Source organism: Ovis canadensis, chromosome 7, assembly GCF_042477335.2.
Source record: "Ovis canadensis isolate MfBH-ARS-UI-01 breed Bighorn chromosome 7, ARS-UI_OviCan_v2, whole genome shotgun sequence".
NCBI classification, from domain to species: domain Eukaryota; kingdom Metazoa; phylum Chordata; class Mammalia; order Artiodactyla; family Bovidae; genus Ovis; species Ovis canadensis.
In genome coordinates this window covers 20,886,501-20,912,551 of record NC_091251.1, presented here as the reverse complement: position 1 = coordinate 20,912,551, position 26,051 = coordinate 20,886,501, and the positions used below count along the sequence as shown (strand labels likewise).

The 26,051-nt window shown below is 41.7% G+C and overlaps 1 protein-coding gene across 2 annotated transcripts in view; it reads right to left on the bottom strand.

Annotated features, from left to right (window-relative positions):
• Positions 1-23,900, bottom strand: part of PDE8B (phosphodiesterase 8B) — a 258,748-nt gene extending 234,848 nt beyond the window's left edge. The window contains exon 1 of one of the 2 annotated variants that reach the window (XM_069595361.1): positions 23,611-23,900. In XM_069595361.1, coding sequence (XP_069451462.1) covers positions 23,611-23,634 — 24 coding nt within the window. In that variant the 5' untranslated portion in view covers positions 23,635-23,900. The remainder of the gene's footprint in view (positions 1-23,610) is intronic. The other variant, XM_069595360.1, reaches the window with a different exon arrangement.
• Between the last annotated feature and the right edge of the window lie 2,151 nt (positions 23,901-26,051).

Below are 26,051 nucleotides of genomic sequence, written 5' to 3'. Positions count from 1 at the left end.
AAGAGATCCCTAGTCTTTCCCATTCTATTGTTTTCCTCTATTTCTTTGTACTGATTGCTGAAAAAGACTTTATCTTTCCTTGCTATTCCTTGGAACTCTGCATTCAAATGGGTATATCTTTCTTTTTCTCCTTTGCCTTTAGCCTCTCTTCTTTTCTCAGCTATTTGTAAGGCCTCCTCAGACAACCATTTTGCCTCTTTGCATTTTTTTTTCCCTTGGGGATGGTCTTGATCACTACCTCCTGTACAATGTCACAAACCTCCAACCATAGTTCTTCAGGTACTCTATCAGATCTAAACCCTTGAATCTATTAGTCACTTCAGAATAATTGTAAGGGATTTGATTTATGTCATACCTGAATGGTCTAGTGGTTTTCCCTACTTTCTTCAATTTAAATCCGAAATTGGCAATATGGAGTTCATGATCTGAGCCACAGTCAGCTCCTGGTCTTGTTTTTGCTGACTGTATAGAGCTTCTCCATCTTTGGCTGCAAAGAATATAATCAATCTGATTTTGGTATTGACCATCGGGTGATGTCCATGTGTAGAGTCTTCTCTTGTGCTGTTGAAGGATGGTGTTTGCTATGACCAGTGCGTTCTCTTGGCAAAACTCTATTAGCCTTTTTCTGCTTCATTCTGTACTCCGAGGTCAAATTTGCTTGTTACTACAGTATCTCTTGACTGCCTACTGTTGTATTCCAGTCCCCTATAATGAAGAGGACATCTTTTGTGGATATTAGTTCTAGAAGGTCTTGTAGGTCTTCATAGAACTGTTCAACTTCAGCTTCTTCAGCATTGCTGGTCATGGCATAGACTTGGATCACTGTGATATTGAATGGTTTGCCTTGGAAAGAAACAGAGATCATTCTGTCATTTTTGAGACTGCATCCAAGTACTGCATTTCGGACTCTCTGTTGACTATGAGGGCTACTCCATTTCTTCTAAGGGATTCTTGCCCACAGTAGCAGATATAATGGTCATCTGAGTTAAATTATTACAATTCAGATGGATAAATTTCCACATTAATTGTACTTTTCATATATTCTCCTTATGATATGAACAAGTATAAAACATATATAATAATTAGTTTGAGATGCCACATGAATGGCCATTAGTAGAAATCTAGCAATCAGGGGCTTAAAAGTATCCCCTGGGAAAGGTCTGAGAGTCATTTCAGAGCCTGAATCCTGTATCAATAAGTTGTATGAGCTCTATTTGAAGAATAGGCATAGAAGCCATTGTGGGGCAGACAATTTCATAATAAAAAAAATGCAATGCATCCTTCCAAATTTCTTTGCAATGTCCATTATTTTAAATTATGGAAGAATGAAGAAAAAAAAGAACACAAAACATCTCAGAGTACATCTTCAATCTGAATCACATTCAAGATGGAACTCTTTTATGTAGGATTATGAATAAATATTTGAAGCATGGACTTATTAATGGCTCTGATGAAGAAACAGCAACCAAAGTTATCCTCATTCCATTAACAACTAAAAAAAACAGATAAAATATACAAAACAATTATTTTAAGATATTGGACAATAGGTAGCTCAGGACTGTCATTCCTGAGAGAAAGGAAACAGATGAGGTACATAATATAACCTTAGCTTTTACCCTGGAGACATTCTATGCCTCGGAGCAGAGAAGGAGTCCTGTGGCATCACTGACTTGAGGTAACAGAAATCAGAGTTTGGAGAGGCTTTTGTGGCTGGAATTTATGAGACAGAGTTTCAGAAAGAGGAAACTATATATACAAAGAGCACTGAGGGATACTTGAAAGGTTACTAAATACTAAGACATGCACGAGTAGGGTGAAATTCTACAGACTAGGAAGAGAGTGACTGGCAAGCTGTAAGCTGAACAACTCAGAACTCACAAAGAATTGGGAGCCATCCAAGTTCTCACAAGCCAGAGTAGAAAGTCCTTGTCAATCACTCAAAAATTTAGTAGAAAACCCAGTGGGTTGTGCTTTAATTAGGTTAAAGAATGGTTTGAAAATACTACACCAGACCTACATTTAAAAGCTGAAAAGCAATCCTTTAAAGGGTCAAATTGAACCAAAATTAACTTGTCTGCCAAAACAAAATCCAACGTTCTTTAAAGAAAACAAAAATCTAAACGCTCAACAATGTAATATTTAAAAAGCCTAACATACAATTGCAAAGACTAGGTATGATACGTAGGAAATATGGCCATATAATCACAAGAAAGTTCAGCAAATGGAAACAGAAATAAGATAAATATTATAATTAGCATATAAGAACATTTAAAAAGCCACTACAACTATTGTCCAAGTATTGGAAGGAAAACATAAACATTCTGAGATTTTTTTTAAAAGAAGAGATTTTAAAAAGGAATTAAGTTCTAAAAATATATATATATAAGTTCTGAAATGAAACAGTCACTGGATAGGACAAAGAGCATATCAGACACTGAAGAAGAAAAGACCAGTAAAGTAGAAGACATGTTAATTAAAAATTTTCAAAGTAAAGCAAAGAGAGACAGAAAGCTAAAAGAAAACTAATAGAGCCTCAGTGACTCAACAAATCCAAGAAATTCAACAAACTTCAAGCAGGACAAACCAAAAGAAAACCATACCAAGATACAATATAATTTCTGGAAATATTGATAAAAAGACAATCTTTTAAAAAGCCAGAGGAAAGGGCATAGTAAATACAGAGGAAAAAAATAACAATGATGGGCTTCTCATGAGAAATTAAAAATATCCAGAAGAAAATAGAGGAATATTTTAAAGTGCTGAAAGAAGAAACTGTCGACCTATATGTAGGAAAAATTTCTTTCAAAAAATGAAGATAAATAATGACTTTTTCAGGCAAACAAAATTTGACAGAATTCATCACCAGCAATTATGCATTACAAGGAAATTGTTAACAGTTCTTTAAGTAGAGGAAATGAGACCAGTTAGGAATTAGAACATACACAAATAAATGAAAAGCATTAAAATACAGGCATCCCTTGTTCTACTGTACTTTGTGTTATTGTACTTTGCAGAGAGGCAGTTCTTACAAGTTGAAGGTATGTGGATACCCTGTAACAGGCAAGTCTATCAGCACCAATTATCCAACAGCACTTGCTCATTTTGTGTTTCTGGGTCACATTAAAATAATTTTTTCAATATTTCAAATGTTTTCATTATCATTATATTTGTCATTCTGATCTGTGATCAGTGATCTTTGATGTTACTCTTGCCACTCACTGAAGGCTCATCTGATGGTCAGCCTTTTTTAGCAACAAAATACTTTTGATTTAAAGTATGTATGTTACTTCTAGATATAGTGGTACTGCACACTCACTAGGCAATAGTATGGTGTAAAAGCAACTTCTATAGGCACTGGGAAACAAAAATATTCATGTGACATTTTGCTGCAATATTCACGTTATTGCAATGGTGGAACCAAAACTGCAATATCTCTGAGGACTGTCTGTAAACATGAGGGTAAACATAAAATACCTTTTTCTTATTTTTATTGCTTTTAAAAGATAATTAACTTTATAGCAAAAATAATAGCGATGTATTGTGTTTATGAAACATATAAAAGGAAAATGACAAAAATAGCACAAAGGATGGGAGGGAGTAAATGGAAGCATATTGTAGGATTCTTCTTATTCTAAACACTAAAGAGTGTAATAATATTTAAAAGTGCATTATGATAACTGAAAAATATACACTGTGAATCTAAGAGCAATCACTAGGAAAAGAAACAAAGAAGTGACTATATGAAATAAAATCATTAAAATTACTCAGTTAACATGAAAGAATGCAAAGAGGGTAAAAACAAATAAAAAACAGATGAAAAAAGAGGAAACAAATACTAATGTGAGTGCCCTATATTCTACCATATAAATGTTTTCATTAAATTACTGTGATTACTAATTACTTTAAATGTAAATTATCCAAGCACAATAATTAAACCAATTATATATTACTTTAAAAAAATCTACTTTAAATATAAAGATGGATGAGTTAAAAGTAATAGGATAGAATAAGATTGGATAAGGATAGAATAAGATATACCATGCAAAGACTAAAAAGAAACATGGCTATAACGATTATCAGATAAAGTAGATTTCAGAACAAGATATACTTAGGCATAACAAAGGGCATTTCATTATGATAGAGAGGTCGATTCATCCAGAAGACACAACAATTCTAAATATGGAGGCACTCAATTACAGAACTTCAGTATACAGTAAACAAAAATTGATAAAGCTGAAAAGAGGAGTAGACAAGTCCACAATTCTACTTGGAAATTTCGTCTTGTAGCAATTGATACAACAAATAGAAAAACAATCAGTAAGTACATAAAATACTTGAAAATTACCATTTATCAACTTGGCATAATTTATACTGATCCCACTACCCAATAAGAGCAGAATAAAGATTTTTTTTCAGGCACACATGTAACACTCACTAAGATATACTATAGGCTAATCCATAAACAAGTCTCAATATATTTAAAAGATTGAACTCATACACAGAATATTCTCTGATCACAGTGGATTTAAAATAGAACTCAAAGGCTTTCTTTGCATCTATTGAGATGGCTTTTATTTTTCAATTTATTAATTTGGTGTATTACATTGATTGAAAATTCAACATCCATTTATGATAAAAACTCTCCAGAAAGCAGGAATAGAAGGAACATACCTCAACATAATAAAAGCTATATATGACAAACCCACAGCAAACATTATCCTCAATGGTGAAAAATTGAAAGCATTTCCCCTAAAGTCAGGAACAAGACAAGGGTGCCCACTTTCACCACTACTATTCAACATAGTTTTGGAGGTTTTGGCCACAGCAATCAGAGCAGAAAAAGAAATAAAAGGAATCCAAATTGGAAAAGAAGAAGTAAAACTCTCACTGTTTGCAGATGACATGATCCTCTACATAGAAAACCCTAAAGATTCCACCAGAAAATTACTAGAGCTAATCAATGAATATAGTAAAGTTGCAGGATATAAAATCAACACACAGAAATCCCTTGCATTCCTATACACTAATAATGAGAAAATAGAAAGAGAAATTAAGGAAACAATTCCATTCACCATTGCAACTAAAAGAATAAAATACTTAGGAATATATCTACCTAAAGAAACTAAAGCCCTATATATAGAAAACTATAAAACACTGGTGAAAGAAATCAAGAGGACACTAATAGATGGAGAAATATACCATGTTCATGGATCGGAAGAATCAATACAGTGAAAATGAGTATACTACCCAAAGCAATCTATAGATTCAATGTAAGCCCTATCAAGCTACCAACAGTATTTTTCACACAGCTAGAACAAATAATTTCACAATTTGTATGGAAATACAAAAAAAACCTCAAATAGCCAAAGCAATCTTGAGAAAGAAGAATGGAACTGGAGGAATCAACTTGCCTGACTTCAGGCTCTACTACAAAGCCACAGTCATCAAGACAGTATGGTACTGGCACAAAGACAGAAATATAGATCAATGGAACAAAATAGAAAGCCCAGAGATAAATCCATACACCTATGGACACCTTATCTTTGACAAAGGAGGCAAGAATATACAATGGATTAAAGACAATCTCTTTAACAAGTGGTGCTGGGAAAACTGGTCAACCACTTGTAAAACCATGAAACTAGACCACTTTCTAACACCATTCACAAAAATAAACTCAAAATGGATTAAAGATCTAAATGTAAGACCAGACTATAAAACTCCTAGAGGAGAACATAGGCATAACACTCTCTGACATAAATCACAGCAGGATCCTCTATGACCCACCTCCCAGAATATTGGAAATAAAAGCAAAAATATCAAATGGGATCTAATTAAACTTAAAAGTTTTTGCACAACTATAAGCAAGGTGAAAAGACAGCCTTCAGAATGGGAGAAAATAATAGCAAATGAAGCAACTGACAAACAACTAATCTCAAAAATATACAAGCAACTTATACAGCTCAATTCCAGAAAAATAAACAACCCAATCGAAAAATGGGCCAAAGAACTAAATAGACATTTCTCCAAAGAAGACATACAGATGGCTAACAAACACATGAAAAGATGCTCAACATCACTCATGATCAGAGAAATGCAAATCAAAATCACAATGAGGTACCATTTCATGCCAGTCAGAATGGCTGCGATCCAAAAATTTACAAGCAATAAATGCTGGAGAGGGTGTGGAAAAAAGAGAATCCTCTTACACTGTTGGTAGGAATGCAAACTAGTACAGTCACTATGCAGAACAGTGTGGAGATTCCTTAAAAAACTGCAAATAGAACTGCCTTATGACCCAGGAATCCCACTGCTGGGCATACACACCGAGGAAACCAGAATTGAAAGAGACACATGTACCTCAATGTTCATCACAGCACTGTTTATAATAGTCAGGACATGGAAGCAACCTAGATGTCCATCAGCAGATGAATGGATAAGAAAGCTGTGGTACATATACACAATGGAGTATTACTCAGCCATTAAAAAGAATACATTTGAATCGGTTCTAATGAGGTGGATGAAACTGAAGCCTATTATACAGAGTGAAGTAAGCCAGAAAGAAAAACACGTTAGTATATAAGCATACTAATGCTTATATATGGAATTTAGAAAGATGGTAACAATAACCCTGTATGCGAGACAGCAAAAGAGACACAGATGTTTAGAACAGTCTTTTGGACTCTGTGGGAGAGGGAGAGGGTGGGATGATTTGGGAGAATAGCACTGAAACATGTATACTATCATATATGAAACGAATTGCCAGTCCAGATTCTATGCATGATACTGGATGCTTGGGGCTGGTGCACTGGGATGACCCAGAAGGATGGTACGGGGAAGAAGGAGGGAGGGGGGTTCAAGATGGGGAACACATGTACATCCATGGCAGATTTATGTTGATGTATGGCAAAACCAATACAATATTGTAAAGTAATTAACCTCTAATTAAAATAAATAAATTTATATTTAAAAAGATAAAAAATAAAGTAGAACTCAATAAGAAAATTACCTGAAAAATCCAGATATATTTGGAAATTAAACAACATACTAAGTAACCCATAAGTCAAATAAGAACTAGGGAAATTAGAAAATATTTCAATTGAATAAAACTGAAAAGAAATAGAACCTTGTATATACAGTTAAAGTGGCACTTAAAGGGAAATTTATGGCTTTAAAATTTTTATTAGAAGAAGGTTTAACTCTAGGGAGCTAAGATTCCACTTGAAAGTCTAGGGAAAATAAAAATGAGAAAATTAGATCTAAACTAAGAAGTAAAAAGGACACAATATAAAACAGAAATTAATATATAGGAGACAAGTAAGCAATAGACAAACTCAATGTATACAAAAGCTGGGTTTTTGAAAGATCAATAAAAGTAATAAACCTCTAGCAAGACTGGCCAATAAAAAAGAAGACACCAGTTACTGACATCAGTCACCCTACAGTCATTAAAAGGTTAAGAAGAAATAATGCAAACAAGTTTATTTGAATAACTTAACAATTCAGATAATTACTCAAAGTATCAAAACTCACTCAAGAAAAAGTATTTGTAAATGTAAATTTCCCTAAAGAAATTGAATTTGTGTTTAAATTTTGCTTACACAGAAAACTCCAGTCTCAGAAATACTCTCTGGTGCAGCCTATAAAGCTCACCAGGAAGAAATAATACCAACACTACACAAACATTTTCATAAAACTGAACAATAAGGAATGCTCCACAATTCATATCATAAGGCCAAAATTATCCAGATGACAAAGCAAACAACTACAAAAGAATCGACATTCTAAGAAAAGAAAATTTCAGGTAACATCTCCCTGAACATAAATGCAAAAATCCTAACAAAATTTAGCAAATCAATTCCAGTAATATATTTTAAAAAATAGTACACCATGATCAAGTTGTGTTTATCCTAGGAATGCAAGGTTAGTTTCACATTCAAAAGTCAATCAGTGTGTGAAAGAATGAAGCTGGACTCTTTCCTCACATCATATATAAAAACTAAAAATGCATCACAGACAAATTTAAAAGTTAAAACTATAAGACTCTTAGAAGAAAACATAGGGGCAAATTTTCCTGATCTTGAATTTGATAAAGGTTTTTTTAAACACGACACCAAAAAGTACAAGCAACAAAAGAAAAATCCATAACTGGACTTCATTAAAATTAAAAACTTATACACCAAAGGACACTATCAAGGAAGTGAAAAGACACTTCACAGAATGGGAGAAAATATTTGAGAATCAAATACCTGATAAGGGTTAATGAGCCAGAATATATATATATACATCTTAAAAAAAAAAAACCCTCTACAAGTCAACTATAAAAAGACAGAAAAACCTAATGGAAAAAGGGGCAAAGAACTTGAATAAAAATTTCTCCAAAGAAGACATACAAGTAGCCAACAAGGATAAAAGGGAAACGCTATTCACAACCACAATGAGATGTCACTTCATACCCACTAAGATACATACATTTTTTTAAAAAAGAAAAGCAACAAGTTTAGTAATGATGTGCAAAACCTGAAACCCTTATACCCAAAGAATCGACAACAGATGTTCAAAACTTACATGAACGTTGACAGAGGCATCATTCACAAGAGCCAAAAGGTGGAAGAAGCCCAAATATTCAACAGATGAAAGGATAAACAAAATGTGGTATATCTATACTATACAACAATATTAGTGAGTGCGCGTTCAGTCATGTCTGACTGTGACCACATGGACTGTAGCCCACCAGGCTCCTCTGTCCATGGGATTTCCCAGGCAGGAAAACTGGGGTGGGTTGCCATTTCCTACTCTAGGGGATCTTCCCTGACCCAGGGATCAAATCAGCGTCTCCAATGTCTCCTACATTGGCAGTCAGGTTCTTTACCATTAAGCCACCTGGGAAACCCATGAATACTATACAGTCATTTAAAAAAAATGAAGTATGGATATATACTACAATATGGATGAACCTTGAAGACATTATGCTAAGTTAAAGAAGTCAAACACAAAGGCCACACACTATGGTTCTATTTATGTGAAATTCCCAGAATAGGCAAATCCAGAGACAAAGCAGATCAGTGGTGACCAGGGGCTGGAGCAAGATGTGAATGGGGAGTGATGCCTAATGGGCATGGGCTTTCCTTTTGGAGAGATAAAAATGTTTGGAACTAGACAGTAGTGGTGGTTGTACAACAGTATACACATACTTAACAGCACTGAATTGTATACTTTAGAATGGGTAAAAAGTGAATCTTCTGTTATGTGCATTTACCGTAATAAAAAAAATCAATATAATTCATTAACAGAATGAAGGGAAAAAATCATCATCGTAATAGATGTAGGAAAAGCATTTGACAATTTGCTATCTATTCATGATAAGAACTCTCAATAAATGAGTTGTAGAAAGGAACTTTTTCAATATGATTTTTAAAATATCTATGGAAAACCAACAGCAATCATCCTACTTCAAAGTGAAAGACTGAGTGCTTTCCCCCCAGATCAGGAATAAGGCACAGGTGTGTGCACTATTATCAAATATACACCGGGGACCCTAGCCAGTATAACAGAGAAAAAGGAGAGCTACTCAGATTGGAAAGGAACAAGCAGAACTTTATTCACAGACAACGTAATTGCACAGATAAAGTCCTAAACACTCTACAGAAAAAGCTACTAGCACAAGTGAATTTAGCAAACTCAGAGGATACAGGTCAACAAGCAAAAATCAATTATATTCTATATACTAAAAATGAACAACTGGATACTGAAATTTAAAACACTATTTACAATGATATTAAAAGCATTAAAGTCTCTCTCTAGATCCCTGGATTGAAAGCTATAAGACTCAGCTGAGACAGAGTAAGAAGTCCTTAATAAAGAGCTGCATATAATATTCTTGGATCAGAAGATTATTCTGCTGAGATGCCGATTCTCCCTCAACTGATCAATAAATTCAATACAGTTTCAGTCAAAACCCAGTAGAAACTGGCAAAGTGACTTTAAAATTTGTGTAGAAATGCAAAAGGCTTAGAATAGCCAAACGTATTTTAAAAAAGAAAAAACAAAGTTGGAAGATAACAATATTTGATTTAGAAATTTAATATGCTGCTGCTGCTGCTAAGTCACTTCAGTCGTGTCTGACTCTGTGTGACCCCATAGACGGCAGCCCACCAGGCTCCCCTGTCCCTGGGATTCTCCAGGCAAGAACACTGGAGTGGGGTGCCATTTCCTTCTCCAATGCATGAAAGTGAAAAGTGAAAGTGAAGTCGCTCAGTCGTGTATGACTCTTCGTGACCCCATGGACTGCAGCCCACCAGGCTCCTCCATCCCTGGGATTTTCCAGGCAAGAGTACTGGAGTGGGGTGCTATCGCCTTCTCCGGAAGTTTAATATAAAGCTATAGTAATCAAGACAGAGTGGTACTGGCATAAGGATAGTGTCCACATAGAGACTCAGTTAAGAGAGTCAATTAATTTGCAATGAAAATGCCAAGAAAATTCAACAGAGCAAATATAACCTTTTCAACAAATGGTGGTAGAATGACTGGACAGCCATATGCAAAAACAAAATACAAACTAGCAACCTTCATTCCTTACCTTACACTATATACAAATATTGACTAGAAATAGACCATGGAGCTAAAGAAGCTAGAAATAGACACAGGAAAAGATCTTTACAAACTAGAGGTGAGCAAACATTACCTAGAAAGAATGTAAAATGCATAAACCATGGAAGAAAAAACACTTGATAAACTGGAATTCAACAAAAGTATAAAAGTATACTCTTTTAAAGATAATCCTAAGAAAATGAAAAGGCAAGCCACAAGTGGGAAGAAATTCATATTCAAAGACTTGTATGCAGAATATATAGAGAATTCTTATAGTCAATAATCAAGACAAATAAAAATTGGGTAAAAACTTTGAACAGACACTTCACAATACAAGACATTAAAATAGCCAGTAGGCACAAGAAAAACAAAATGCCCAGCCTCGTTACCAGTCACAATGAAATCACAATGAGATATCACGATACATGCGCTAAAATGGCTAAAAATACAAGAGACTGACAATACCAAGTGACAGCAAGGATGTGGAATAGCTGGCACTCTCACACATTGCTGATGGGAATGGAAACAGTCCAACAGTTTTATATTAAACATATACTTACCTTACAACCATGAGATTTCACTTCTAGGCACTCAGCCAACAGCAATGAAAATATATGCCCAAAGCCTGGTCTAGAGCAGAGTTTAAAATAGTAGCTCCAAACTGGAAATAACCCAAGTGTTTATTACCAGGTGAGTAAGCAGACTGCTGCTAAGTCGCTTCAGTCGTGTCCAACTCTGTGAGATCCCATAGACGGCAGCCCACCAGGCTCCCCCTGTCCCTGGGATTCTCCAGGCAAGAACACTGGAGTGGGCTGCCATTTCCTTCTCCAATGCATGAAAGTGAAAAGTGAAAGTGAAGTCGCTCAGTCGTGTCTGACTCTTTGCGACCCCATGGACTGTAGCCTACCAGGCTCCTCTGTCCATGGGATTTTCCAGGCAAGAGTGCTGGAGTGGGGTGCCTTCTCCAAGTAAACTGCAGTACATCCATAAAACAGAATACGACTCAATGATAAAATGTGACAAACTGCTGATACACACAGCAGTATAAATGAATCTCAAAATCATTACACTGGGCGAAAGAACACAGACACGAAAGGCTACATGTATGATTTGACTAATATGAAATTCTAGAAAAGATAAATCTAGTCTACTGGAATAAGAAGAAGACTAGTGGCTACTTGAGGTCTATGGTGGGGTTGAGAATTGACTGGGCAAAAGCACAAGGGAGGAGACCACAGAATAGTACTATATCTCGATTGCAGTAATGTTTCATGGGCATATTCTGTGACTGCATTTTTGTCCAAACCAGCATACTATATAAAGGTACATTAAAAAAAAAAAACAAAAAAACTTGCAACATTTGCCTGATGTTACAGACTGAAGTGCCCCCAAAATTCAAAGGTTGAAGTCTTAATGCTTGATATGAGTATATTTGCAAATAGGGCCTTTAGGGAAATAATGGGTTGGGCCCTAATCCGATAGGACTGGTGACCTTAAGGAAAGATGAGACACTATAGCACTCTCCATGAGTGCCAGGAAAAAGGCCCTGTGAGGACAGAGCGAGAAGACAGCCATCTACAAGCCATGGAGGGGAGCCTCCTGGAAACTAACCCTGATGGCATCTTGGTCTTGGGCTTCTAGCTTTGAATTATGAGAAACTAATTATCTGCTGTTTTAATCACTCAGCCTATGGTATGACTGAAAAATAAGCATGCCGTTCCTTACTAATGATGTTACTCTTGAGTCTATTTTTACTTCGGCTGATGGAAGCTTTTCTGGAATACATATTGAGAGACCAGCAGTTGTTTTAATTCTGTAGGAGGCCTTGGTAGATCAGTAGATCAGACAGCTGCTGCACACGTTAGACCCAGTGTGATAGTGGGATTTTCAGACCTGTGAATGCAGTCATTGAAACCAGACCAACGTTGCTGTGACCAAGTGAAAGGAAGCTCGCAGAAGCACGTCTGTCGCACCCACGGATTAGCCAAGACTGGCTTTCTCCTGGCTCTTGGTGTGCCTCACTCGGCAATGGCCCCAAATTCACGGGTGGTAGGCATCTCTCTCTCTTTCTCTCTTTCACCCCATTTATCAGATCCATTTCTACAACCAACAGTTTTGTCAGTTCTCATCTGTCCACTGACTAGGTTTATTTACATAGAGCAGCATTTTTCAGTTAACAAACCATGACCCACCTTTTCCCTTGAAAACTCTCTTAGAGATACTCAAAGGCAGATTATGAGGAAAGGTGTCCAGGCGGGCCTTTGTTTGGACCAAGGCTTCACCCTGCCTCCCCTTGGGTTACTCTCAATACAGCAGCCGGCATGATTGCCCCAGCTTAGATCAGGCTCCATCACTCCCATCTGACTCAGAGTCTTCACAGCAGAGGACAAGGCCCCCAGTGACCTCTCTGACCTCAGCTTCTACCCACTGCACTGGCCTCCACGCTGCACTTTGGACATGGCAATACACCTTCAAGGTTTCTGCACCTGCTCTTCCTCTCTTCTGGGAATGCATTTCCCAACCATCCACACAGCTCGCTTCCCATTTCCTCTGGGACTTGGCTCAAACATTGCCTCTCCAGGGAGGCCTTCTCTGACACCCCAAGTGAATAAAGCAACATTCCCTACCCCACCTCAGGGAGTCCTCTCCGGGTTTATCTTCTCCCTGGTGCTCTCTCTCCCTCAGACATGTTGACTGCCCTCTGACTTGCTTGCTTTCTTTCTCACTCTCTCATTCTTTCCCCTCTCCCCATCAGTTCAGTTCAGTTCAGTTCAGTCGCTCAGTCGTGTCCGACTCTTTGCAACCCCATGAATCGCAGCACGCCAGGCCTCCCTGTCCATCACCAACTCCCAGAGTTCACTCAGACTCACATCCATCGAGTCAGTGATGCCATCCAGCCATCTCATCCTCTGTCGTCCCCTTCTCCTCCTGCCCCCAATCCCTCCCAGCATCAGGGTCTTTTCCAATGAGTCAACTCTTCGCATGAGGTGGCCAAAGTACTAGAGTTTCAGCTTTAGCATCATTCCTTCCAAAGAAATCCCAGGGCTGATCTCCTTCAGAATGGACTGGTTGGATCTCCTTGCAGTCCAAGGGACTCTCAAGAGTCTTCTCCAACACCACAGTTCAAAAGCATCAATTCTTCAGCGCTCAGCCTTCTTCACAGTCCAACTCTCACATCCATACATGACTACTGGAAAAACCATAGCCTTAACTAGACGGACCTTAGTCGGCAGAGTAATGTCTCTGCTTTTGAATATGCTGTCTAGGTTGCTCATAACTTTTCTTCCAAGGAGTAAGCGTCTTTTAATTTCATAGCTGCAATCACCATCTGCAGTGATTTTGGAGCCCAAACCAGAAGGTAAATGCCAAGAGGAGAGAAACATTGTCTGCTACCTGCATGATACTCAGTAGTAACTTCTTGCATGGGCACTGGAAACCTGCTCCTTTAATGGAAGAGCAGTCAGAGGGGAGATGCAACCACCCTTGGCTACATCCGCCTCTGCTGCCCGTAGCTCTCCTTGGTCTCCAGATCTTACTCGGACAGAAAAAGAGAGAAGTTCCACAGATGAGCCTATGAGGTAGGGCTTCAGGCAGAAATAAGACCAGTTACATGTGGGTCAAGACAAGAGGCCGTTCAGTGTTTGAGCCAGGCAGGGAGGATAAGCCAGTGGCCCTGGGCTCCCTGCCTCCCTCCTACTGATGGCTACACTTTCCACCAGGGTTTTCTCAGCAATGGACTGCCTGAACTGGCACAGTATGACAAGATACTGGTTCTCTCAGCCCTCAGGCCACCTGTGCAGGGCCTGGAGCAGACAGTGTCTTGTCCACCACCTCCAGCATCTCAGACAACATCACCATTGTCCTCCTTGTCCTGTGATGTAAAAGGGTTGGGACACGGTGCTTTTTCTCTTCCTCCGGGCAGCCTTCCCCTCTTCTCCTTCCATTCTGCTCTCCCTTGTTCCTGCTTGTTTTTCTCTCTTGTGCAATCCCTGCAGCCATGGGATCTTTTCTGCTATTGTAGAAATCCATTGGGCTTCCCTAGTGGCTCAGCTAGTAAAGAATCCACCTGCAATGTGGGAAACCCGTGTTCCATCCCTGGGTTGGGAAGATCTTCCTGGAGAAGGAAATGACTACCCACTCCAGTATTCTGGCCTTGAAAACTCCATGGACTATATAGTCCATGGGGTCACAGAGTCAGACACGACTGAGTGACTTTCACTTTCATGGGGGTCCTATGGCCTTTCCAACAGAATGGATTCCTACAACATGAGTGACCGCATGCTAAGAACTTCTGGCGCCTGCCACATGAAAACTCCTGAAATACCCTTCCTTAAACGGAGAAGCCTGCTCAACAAAAGACAGAAGGTGAGAATACCTCAGCGGGCACTGCCCCTTGGAAAATGCCATTCTGAGATAAAACTGAGTTTTTCCTCTTTGAGACATAAAAATGTGTATTGTTGAAGGATGCTCCTCAGGCAGAAATGCCATTCAATGGGTTGTTTGCCAAAGAGGCTCATAGTAAAGTCTACATTGATAGTATTAGTCTTCCTCATATCACCCCACCACCAGCTAGGACAGGATCCAGAACTCTCCAACCTTCTAAGGCACTCCTGGGTTGCTGAGAAGATCTTTTGTGCAGTTTTTCAACACAGAGGAGATTTGATGAGGCACTGAGTTCACCTCTTCACGTTCCATTCCATTGCAAGGAAGATGGCCTTGAATTTTCGCTTTAAAAATGTTAAATGGAACTAGTAAAAGAGCCTAGAAACTTACAAACATCATTTGTTTTCCTATTACTTAGTCGCCTTCCCTGGTAGCTCAGATGGTAAAGCATCTGCCTGCAATACAGGAGACTCAGGTTCGATCCCCATGGCCTCCTAAAACACATACAAGGGTAAAGAACTCATACAGCGTTGGTGTGTTTTTGAGGTCATTTTCTTAGCAACGTGCCCACCGCTCCTGGTGATGCTCTCCACAGGTCTCACTCAGGAGCACTCATCCTCGCATTGGAGGACACTGGCTGGTCATGTATTCCAGATGATCATTTTTCATCCACTTATACTTCCGTTTAATTTTCCTAATCATCTAGGGAAAACTTTGAAATCTTTTTCAAAGCTCAAAACCGGGGCTGGGACTAGGGCAAGATAACTAGATTGCCATTTTAAGAAGGTACTCACTCTCAGATGCTGGCCCTGTATTTGAAGGCCTCCTTAAATTTTGCAGCCTAAGCTCCTCACTCTTAGGGTCATGCAAGTGACTGTCACCAATCTGGAGGCTACAGATAACAGCTTGGTCAAGGAATGTGGATGCAAGGGAAATTAAAGCTTGTGAGGCAGGAGATCTAGGTTCCAGACTTCTCTTTACCACTTTTACCATATTCCAGAAGGGGATACAGAGGACGAGAGGGTTGAATGGCATCACTGACTCAATGGACATGAGTTTGAGCAAGTTCTGGGAAATGGTGATGGACAGGGAAGCCAGGTGAGCTGCAGTCCATGGGGTCACAAAGAGTTAGACATGACTGAGCAACTGAACAACAACAATCAAATCTAAGATACCACTGATTGTACAAACACCATTACTTTATGTACCATTAAGAAAAAAAAAATGCTGCCCATTTAATTATGACATAATGGCAAGCTGTTGCTGCTGCTGCTGCTAAGTCATATCAGTCGTATCTGACTCTGTGCGACCCCATAGACGGCAGCCCACCAGGCTCCTCCTTCCCTGGGATTCTCTAGGCGAGAATACTGGAGTGGGTTGCCATTTTCTTCTCCAGTACATGAAAGTGAAGAGTGAAAGTGAAGTTACTCAGTCGTGTCTGACTCTTCGCGACCTCATGGACTGTCGCCCACCAGGCTCCTCCATCCATGGGATTCTCCAGGCAAGAGTACTGGAGTGGGTCACCATTGCCTTCTCCCATAATGCCATAATAATAGTCTTATAAGATACAAGAATTGGTTCCAATAGCCTCTCACAGCCTTGACTCTTTTCAAATATACTGAGGGATTTGGCAATTTCTCTTGCCTTTGGTTTAGTAACTTGACATAATAGGTAATCCTCTTGCGTATATCTCAGTAATAAAACATAAATCTAGCTCAATGTACTTGTGGGTATCTTTTCCATATTAAAAGCATTTGGCTCCATATTAAAAGCATTTGCAAAAAAAGGAGACTGAAATCGTATCATTTCTCCAATGACAAAATATTTTGCTTTATCAATAGCAAATTTATCCACCTTGCTCTATTCCCTCTACACTCTGTATAATCATGTGAACAATCATCTGTTTTAATGCCAAATCACAGTGTAACCTTTTTGAAATCACCTGAATCAATAATTAAATTCAAGATATGTATCATCGACAATGCACCTATCTCCACTGAAAAGCTGAAAATATCAGAAGGTGTTCAAGCTGGTTTTAGAAAAGGCAGAGGAACCAGAGATCAAACTGCCAACATCCACTGGATCGTGGAAAAAGCAAGAGAGTTCCAGAAAAACATCTATTTCTGCTTTATTGACTATGCCAAATCCTTTGACTGTGAGGAGCACAATGAACTGTGGAAAATTCTGAAAGAGACGGGAATACCAGACCACCTGACCTGCCTCTTGAGAAACCTATATGCAGGTCAGGAAGCAACAGTTAGAACTCGACATGGAACAACAGACTGGTTCCAAATAGGAAAAGGAGTACGTCAAGGCTGTATATTGTCACCCTGCTTATTTAACTTCTATGCAGAGTACATCATGAGAAACGCTGAGCTGGAAGAAGCACAAGCTGGAATCAAGATTTCTGGGAGAAATATCAATAACCTCAGATATGCAGATGACACCACCCTTATGGCAGAAAGTGAAGAGGAACTAAAGAGCCTCTTGATAAAAGTGAAAGTGGAGAGTGAAAAAGTTGGCTTAAAGCTCAACATTCAGAAAATGAAGATCATGGCATCTGGTCCCATCACTTCATGGAAAATAGATGGGGAAACAGTGGAAACGGTGTCAGACTTTATTTTTTGGGGCTCCAAAATCACTGCAGATGGTGATTGCAGCCATGAAATTAAAAGATGCTTACTCCTTGGAAGGAAAGTTATGACCAACCTAGATAGCATATTGAAAAGCAGAGACATTACTTTGCCAACAAAGGTCCATCTAGTCAAGGCCAATAGTCATGTATGGATGTGAGAGTTAGACTGTGAAGAAAGCTGAGTGCTGAAGAATTGATGCTTTTGAACTGTGGTGCTGGAGAAGACTCTTGAGAGTCCCTTGGACTGCAAGGAGATCCAACCAGTCCATTCTAAAGGAAATCAGCCCTCGGTGTTCCTTGGAAGGAATGATGCTGAAGCTGAAACTCCAATACTTTGGCCACCTCATGCGAAGAGCTGACTCATTGGAAAAGACTCTGATGCTGGGAGGGATTGGGGGCAGGAGGAGAAGGGGATGGCAGAGGATGAGATGGTTTGATGGCATCACGGACTCGATGGACGTGAGTCTGAGTGAACTCCGGGAGTTGGTGATGGACAGGGAGGCCTGGCGTGCTGCGATTCATGGGGTCGCAAAGAGTCAGACGCGACTGAGCAACTGAACTGAACTGAACTGAATACTCAGTAAATGCATTCACAGGCAATGACAAGTATATCACAACCACTGCCTGGCCGTCAGCAGTTGATAAGGTGCTGTCCCACCAGCAGAAGTGGTCACAGGTCCAGATGGATAGTCACTTCACAACACCCTTGAATTCCTAGCTGCGCCCTTGCTTAGCTTCACAGTAGGACACAGGACAGGGAATACAGTATATACAGGATCTGTGGTCTCATAGGCAGGCCAGCAACTACTCCCAATGCAGATCTGGCCTTGGCCTTCCTCTGCTTCGGGGGGGTGCACACAGTTGCTAGAGGTGATGTATATGGTTCAGCTCCAGAGAAGCCGCTGCCTTGGTTTCCTTTGGCCTCCGTATAGCTCTGGTCCACCAGGCCCAAGGCCACATGACCATTGCAAGCTCTCCTAGTCCCAGGGTGGTCCCAGGAATCTAGAGTTTCACAATAATCGAGACACATAATTCACCCCAGGTATAGCACAATCCACACTTACGCTTCCAAGGAAAAGTTGTGGTGAGAACGTAAGTCTGAGGTTATCTTCTCAGGCAGATCAATGGGAAAATGTTTCTAACTCCCAGGTACCACTGACTGCAAAACACACCCTGGTTCCAGGGGCATTAAAATGGGCAAGGGTACATCTCAGAAAAACTGAAATGCTGCTCTCACATTTAACACTTTGACTGCCAAGCTGGGTGCCTCAACTGAAATGGGGCTATCATCTTAATGGGCAATTTGAGGGAATGGTCTCTGGTGTTGCTTTTCAGCTCTCAGATAGAACTGTGAGCCTGTGACTTTAATGTGTGTGAGCTGTTGATCTTTTACAATGGTTATTCAACAACTATGAGACCACAGCATGCACACGGAAGCCCTGGGAACTCCAGGAGCAACGCCTCTGGGTTGTCTGTACACTTGGGGTACAGGCTGGGGCAGACCACACTGAGCCCGTGAACTTCTGAAGTTGCAAAGTAATCAGAGTCCCATTTTTGAGCCCCCCTAGTATAGACCACGGAGAAGGCAATGGCACCCCACTCCAGTCCTCTTGCCTGGAAAATCCCATGGATGGAGGAGCCTGGTAGGCTGCAGTCCATGGGGTCACTAAGAGTCGGACACAACTGAGCGACTTCACTTTCACTTTTCACTTTTCACTTTCATGCATTGGAGAAGGAAATGGCAACCCACTCCAGTGTTCTTGCCTGGAGAGTCCCAGGGAGCCTGGTGGGCTGCCATCTATGGGGTCACACAGAGTCGGACACAACTGAAGTGACTTAGCAGCAACAGCAGTATAGGCCAAGTACTTTACATACATTATCTCATTTAATCAGCACGGTAACCCTGTAAGGGTAAGTATTACTCTTCCCATTTTACAGATGATAAAACTCTGCTGGTGAGTGATGGTGCTAGGATTAGAAACCCAGGCAGCCTGCTTCAGGATGCAAGCTCTTAATCAAAAGCTTACCACCTCCTACTTATAGTCACCTTGTCTCACCTGAGATTTAGTGCCATTAATAAAAGATTACTGACACAAGTATTAATACTGGACCTCTTTAAAGAACACCCAGGGAATTAAAAGAAAAAACACATTTTTTTTAGGCAATAGGGGAGGATGTGATGGGAAAAGAGAGAGGATTCCATGATGTAGCTTCAGAAACATATTGTCCTCCTCAAATAAAAACAGGTGACGACACCTCAGTATGTGCCATCTGACAGAGAATGTTATGGAATGAACTGTGTCCTGCCAAACTCACAGGCTCAAGTCCTAGCCTCAAGCACCTCTGAATGTAAAGGTATGTGGAGAGAGGTCATTTAAAAAGGTGATTAACATCAAATGAGGTCATTAGGGTAGGTCTTAATCCAGCAGGACTGATGCCTTTACAAAAAGAGAGCAGGACACAGATTTGCATGTAAGATAAGTCATATCTCACACTGAAATCCTCAGAAACCTGGGGTACCAAAAATGGGTATTTTAGGAGTTCATGTGCTGCTAGGTAAATCCATATTAAATTTGTGGTTTTCAAGTGAAAAAAAAAGTCAAATACGGACAATTTTATTTGTTCATCCTCTAACTGTACACATTTGCAGAAAAGACCTTGAACCCAACAAGTCCTACTAACCCTACTTTACAAATGATACACCTGAGACCCACTCAGATACACTGATTCATCAAAAGCCCAAAAATGTGTTAAAGGAAGAACTAGATGGCAAATCAGAAATTACATTTCTTTTTGTGAACACAAGTAGGCAGTATCTATTAAAAAATACATACTAAATTGTAACCATGCTCTTTCATATAACAATTTCACCCCTAGGAATTAATCTACCAGAAATATCTGAACAGGTGTGCAGAAATATATAAACATTAAGACCCACAATGCTAGCCCCATATGTGATGTGAAAATTTAGAAATAATCCAAGTGCCGACTCACAGGGAATTGGTTGAATGAAGAATGATTTGTCCATCTACATGCAAATCTATGTACTGTAGTTAAAAAGAAAGAGGTCAGCCTCTGCTCATATTAAAAGATGCCCAAATCATATTAAAAGCAAGAGAAGATACCTAGAAAAATAAAAACACAACTCATAAAATGTTTATTAATATCTGTGCACTGAGGGGTATAAAGTAGTCAACACTCAGTAGGTACTTTTTCCCTCCCCACCTCCTCCATCTTACACATCCCTTGAATTATTGCAAATGAACCCAAGGAGCTGGTGCAGCTCTACTGTCTACCAGCTGGGTGATCTCACGCAAGAAGCTTCAGTTCCCCCACCAGTCAGTTGAAAGAAATTATAGCACTTCCTTCAGAAGCTGTTGACAGGATTCCATGAGACTATGTACATAATGTGCTTAGAACAATGCATGGTGGATAGTAAGTGCTTAATAGACAGGCAAAATTATGGTAATGATGATGTTATTCATCTCTGGAACCTGAAGAAACAAGGTTTCCTTAATTCGTGGTGTATTTACTTTTTTTAAAATCTCCTTTAAAAAATTATCTTGTAAGAAAACATAATAAATCATTCTGCTTATTTTCTTTACTGAAATTAAATAAAAAGGCAGTGCTTTTAAAACCAGTGCTTACCCCAATAAACTCTAGCAATATGATGCATCCTCCAAAGACAATTTCGTTGTTTCATTACTGAAGTGATAAACTGCTTCTCTGAGAAGTTAATATTAACAGAGTCATTCCTAGGTAAATATATTATCAGGTATAACCCAAGGTGCCTCCATGAAATATGCAGTAGACCCAGCCCTCTTCTATTGAAGGATCAGTTTGGGTCTTTTCTACTCCCTTAGGTTAAAGGGGTGATTATGGCAAAGGTCTTTCAAAAGCACAGAAAGAACCTTTTATGCAACCATGCTGCTGCTGCTGCTAAGTCGCTTCAGCCGTGTCCCACTCTGTGCGACCCCATAGACGGCAGCCTACCAGGCTCCCCCGACCCTGGGATTCTCCAGGCAAGAGTACTGGAGTGGGTTGCCATTTCCTTCTCCAATGCATGAAAGTGAAAATTGAAAGGGAAGTCGCTCAGTCGTGTTTGATTCTTCGAGACCCCATGGACTGCAGCCTACCAGGCTCCTCCATCCATGGGATTTTCCAGGCAAGAGTACTGGAGTGGGTTGCCATTGCCTTCTCCTTATGCAACCACATTCTGACTTAAAACAGGACTTTCTATTTGAGGTCCCTCCCAGGGCATTCTAAGTATTAACTAAACCAGCCAGGCTTATTCCACAGATCTTAAGCCTGAAAGATTTGTGCAGCTCTATAAACAGAATAGAATTAAAATACAGTTCACCCAGAGTTCTGATTCTGATCCAGTATTTCTTTGGTCCATGTATGCTCTGTGGAACCAAGTACAGTCTAGACTCCAAAGAACCAGTGAGCATGGGAAAGCTATCAAAGCGTGGCAAATTACTGTCACAGAAACTCCCAGAATTAAAGGATCTTTTTGAGCCTTTTGTGGTAGCTGAGATCCAAACAGGTTATGTGTCTTGTCCCAAGTTTCGCAGCTGGTACATGTGGGGCTGGAACTCAGGTAGCATGCTTCCCAATAGCAATGCTCTTTCCCCTGCTGGAGAATTACTGTTCTTCTGTTTTGCTTCTTGGAAAACTGAGCCAAGTTAAAACAGCTCATTCAAGGTCAGAGGGGCAGTCAAGTAGAACTTGTGATGCCGACCAGCAGATTATACAATCCTAGAGGGCGGGTCCTCTGCCCCTCACCTACCCCCTTGGGCCCTGTGTAAATGTTTTGGTTGACACAACACACAAGAGTTTAGAGGAAGTGTCTCTTCTAGGTTTGCACTACGTGTTTAACTTCAGGTTCTGGCACACGCGCGTCAGTTATTATCAGAGCAGGCACGCCCCCCAGTGCCCCGATCCAGCGGGCCGCCAAGGTTGGGGGCGGGGGCCGATTAGCCACCACTCAACCAGGTGGTCTTGCAGCCCTAGAAACTCGCCCATAGCAACTCCTCAGCGATGTTTTTCTGGTTTTGCCAATCGGGAGACAGTAAACTGCTGTCAGATTGAGCCGGAAGGAGAACGGTTGGGCACTCCAGTCTTGAGGGTACAGAGGCGCCTGCTGAACGCTGAATACCTCTAGCCAAGCTGTTATAAAGGCTAATGCAAGCCTCGCCTCCCGCAACACTCCAGGGACCGTGTCCACTTGATCCTGGTAACTACGTGCACTTTCAGGTGACACTCCGACGCCCACAAGGACCGCCCCCCACCCCCACCCCAAGTTCCGGGAGGCAGCTTCTGCCTTGGTCCAACGCCTCTCCTGTACCGTGGACCCTTCTCACCCGCACTTTCCTACAGCCCACACTGTGAGCCCCTTCTCTGAAGCTACATCCCATCTCCCCCACCGCAGGCTGGTAGTATAAACCTCACAGCAGGTCAAGGTGCCCAGCAAGCGCGGACGCGGGAGCTGGGCGCGCGCATGTGCGCGCGCGGGTGGGAGTGGGTCCCCGAATCCCAGAGGGCACGCTCCACCCAAGCCGAGGGCTGGGGCAGCGGGGTTTAGCTTTTCCGGAGGGATAGCAGCTACGCAGCTACTGGAAGCACTCAGAGGAAGGCAGGGACACCATGCTCGCCCAGAGACGGCGTGGGAAACTCGGGGCGCAACAGGAGTCAGTGCCACTGGCCCAACGGCGCTGCAGGTCGGCTCTTGCCCAGGGAAAGCGCCACACAGGCGCAGACGCACTGCTGGTGGGTGATTGGTATCATTTGAAATTATAAATCGGACGGTCACAGCAGACAACCGAGGTGCGCCCCTCCTGGGAAGGAAGAAAGAAGTTGGACACCAGCACACGGAGGGGCTGGAGAGGGGAGAAGCCCCTCCGGACCTGCAGGGTGCCCGAAAGGGGTGCAGGGTCAGCTCTGGACTCGGGGGTGGTAGAAGGGGGAGGCTCGCCAGGCGTGCAGATCCAGCGCTCGGGGCTCACCTGGCCGGCGTTCGGAGGGTCCATGCTGGAGGCTGGCAGCCGCCGGGCGCTCCAGCGGTGCCCGTGGCCCGCACCGCAGCCCCGCACAGAGGGCACAGGGCGGCTGCACCCCGCACTCGGGCCTCCTGCCCCGCGCCAAGGGGCCGGTCGTTCCGAGGGACTCTGGCCGCGAGCCTGAGCCTCTTTGCCTTCACTCTCCAGGCACGCCTGGAGCCGGCGAGTGCCTGGGTCCTAGCGCCCCTCCCAGGGTGTGAAGCCCGATTCGGAGCCGGCTCGGCGCCCCTCTAGCTATTCCCCCACTCCACTCGAGGGGGGTTAGGGCTAAGGGCCGGAGCTGCCCAGCCTGGGGCTTCTCAGGACTGGGAATCTGGACAGGGAGCTTCTTTCTCACCACGCCCACCCTTCCCATTTTCATCTCCATGTGCTGCGGCTGCTATGTCGCTTCAGTCGTGTCTGACTCTGTGCGACCCCATAAACGGCAGCCCACCAGGCTGCCCGTCCCTGGGATTCTCCAGGCAAGAACACTGGAGTGGGTTGCCATTGCCTTCTCCATGTGCTTCTGCTCCCCAAGAAAACACGGAAGGATCAGATTTGCCTCCTTCTTCACTCAAATCCGTGTACACTATCATTTTAAAGAGATTCCGACACAGACAGCAGTCATGGCAGATCACAGATAGTTCTTCCTCAAACTGAAAGGAAGACTTCTGTATTCAGATGAATTTGTAAAGGACACTCCACTATGTGTCTATCATGGAACTGGGGGTGGGTGATGGGGTATTGTCCTTCAGCCTTAACTGTGGGGACAACTTACCAACGTGAATCAAATGTGGATCAAGACAAAAGTCCTGGTCCCCTTCCTGCCTCCTCCCAGTCTGTTTAGGGAGCTGGAATCAAAGGCCTGCACAGATACGGTGAAGCTTCCGGAGACTTTGGAAAAGTAAAGAATCGAGCCCAGTTAAATGCTTCAGCTGTAAATTAGCCTGGCCTCCTGCTCCTGGTTCCTATCACACCTGCCCATACCTGGCTCCTTTGGTGGAGGGATGTCTAACAAAGACCTAGGGAGCATTTACAAAGGCCCCTCCTTTCTCAACTGCCCACAGGGCTGAGTCAGTCCAGTTAAAACCAAGATCAACAACAGTGATCTTTTCCTGCTGACTTTCTCATCCAGAGAGGCTGATGAAATTTCTAATGGCAGGAAAGGAAAACAAGTCATCTTTAGAAGTAAAACCTATTGCACAGGGCATGGAGAGAGACGAAAAGAAGTATTATTACGTGGGCATTAGCCATTATCCATAAAGGCCAACCATGAGCCATGAGAGCAGTATGAATACAGCCTTTCATGTCTTTTTTTTAAAGAGCTCCAAACCTTTTCCCTCAAGAGCACTGCTCTCTGTATGGACCGACTCTAAGACGATCTCCAGCCATCCCCACTTCCTAATGTTCATGCCTTTGAGGACTCCCCACCCCTTGAATGTCAGGGAAGTTGTGACTTGCCTCTTATCCATTAAGTATGGCAAGGGTGATGGGATGTCTTTTCAAAGACTATGGTACTGTCTTGATAGGAGATGCTCTCTTTTGCTGGTTTTGATAAAGCAATAGCCATGTTGGGGAGGCCCATGTGGCAAAGAACCTAAGGGGCCTCTGGCCTAGAGCCAGTAAGACGCTGAGGCCCTTTGTCCAACAAACTGCAAAGAACTAAGTCCTGCCAACAACCAGGAAAGCCCAAAGGTGAACCCTCCTCTCACTGAGCCTTGAGATGAGACTGTATCCTCAGCCGACACAGAGCACCTGTGAAACCATGCTTACCTTCTGACCCACAGAAACTGGGAGATAATACATGTGTGTGTTTAAGCCACCAAATTTGTGGTGGTGTGTTATGTACATCAGCCAAACTAATACACTGCCTCCATCCACAGATGGAAATGTAAGGCAAAGGAGATTAGGTAAAAGAGTTAAGGTCACTGAAATCAGCAGCATAATCTATCATCATTTCACTATCATAGCCTGAATAGACAAGGAAGGCTTTCCCAGTGGTAAAGAATCTGCCTGGCAATGCAGGAGACGCAGGCAGGAGACGTGGGTTTGATCTCCAGGTTGGGAAGATCCCCTGGAGGAGGAAATGGCAACCCACTCCAGACCTTGCCTGGAAAATCCCATGGAGAGAGGAGCTTGGCAGGCTACAGTCTGTGGGGTCGCAAAGGAGACAGACACAACTTAGCGACTGAGCACACAGACAGGGAAAAGCACAACAGCTAAGGCATCTGCAGGGCAAAGGGCAAGTTCAGGTTGAGCCTTGGAGAGGGGTACACCCAGCAGGTAAAAGGACAGACTGAAGAACTCAGGGTAGGTCAACCCAAGCAAAAAGAACAAATAAATATCTTCAGAAAGTAAAGTAAGAGGAAAACAAGAAAACCACTAACAATGAGAAGATGCGGAAAGGT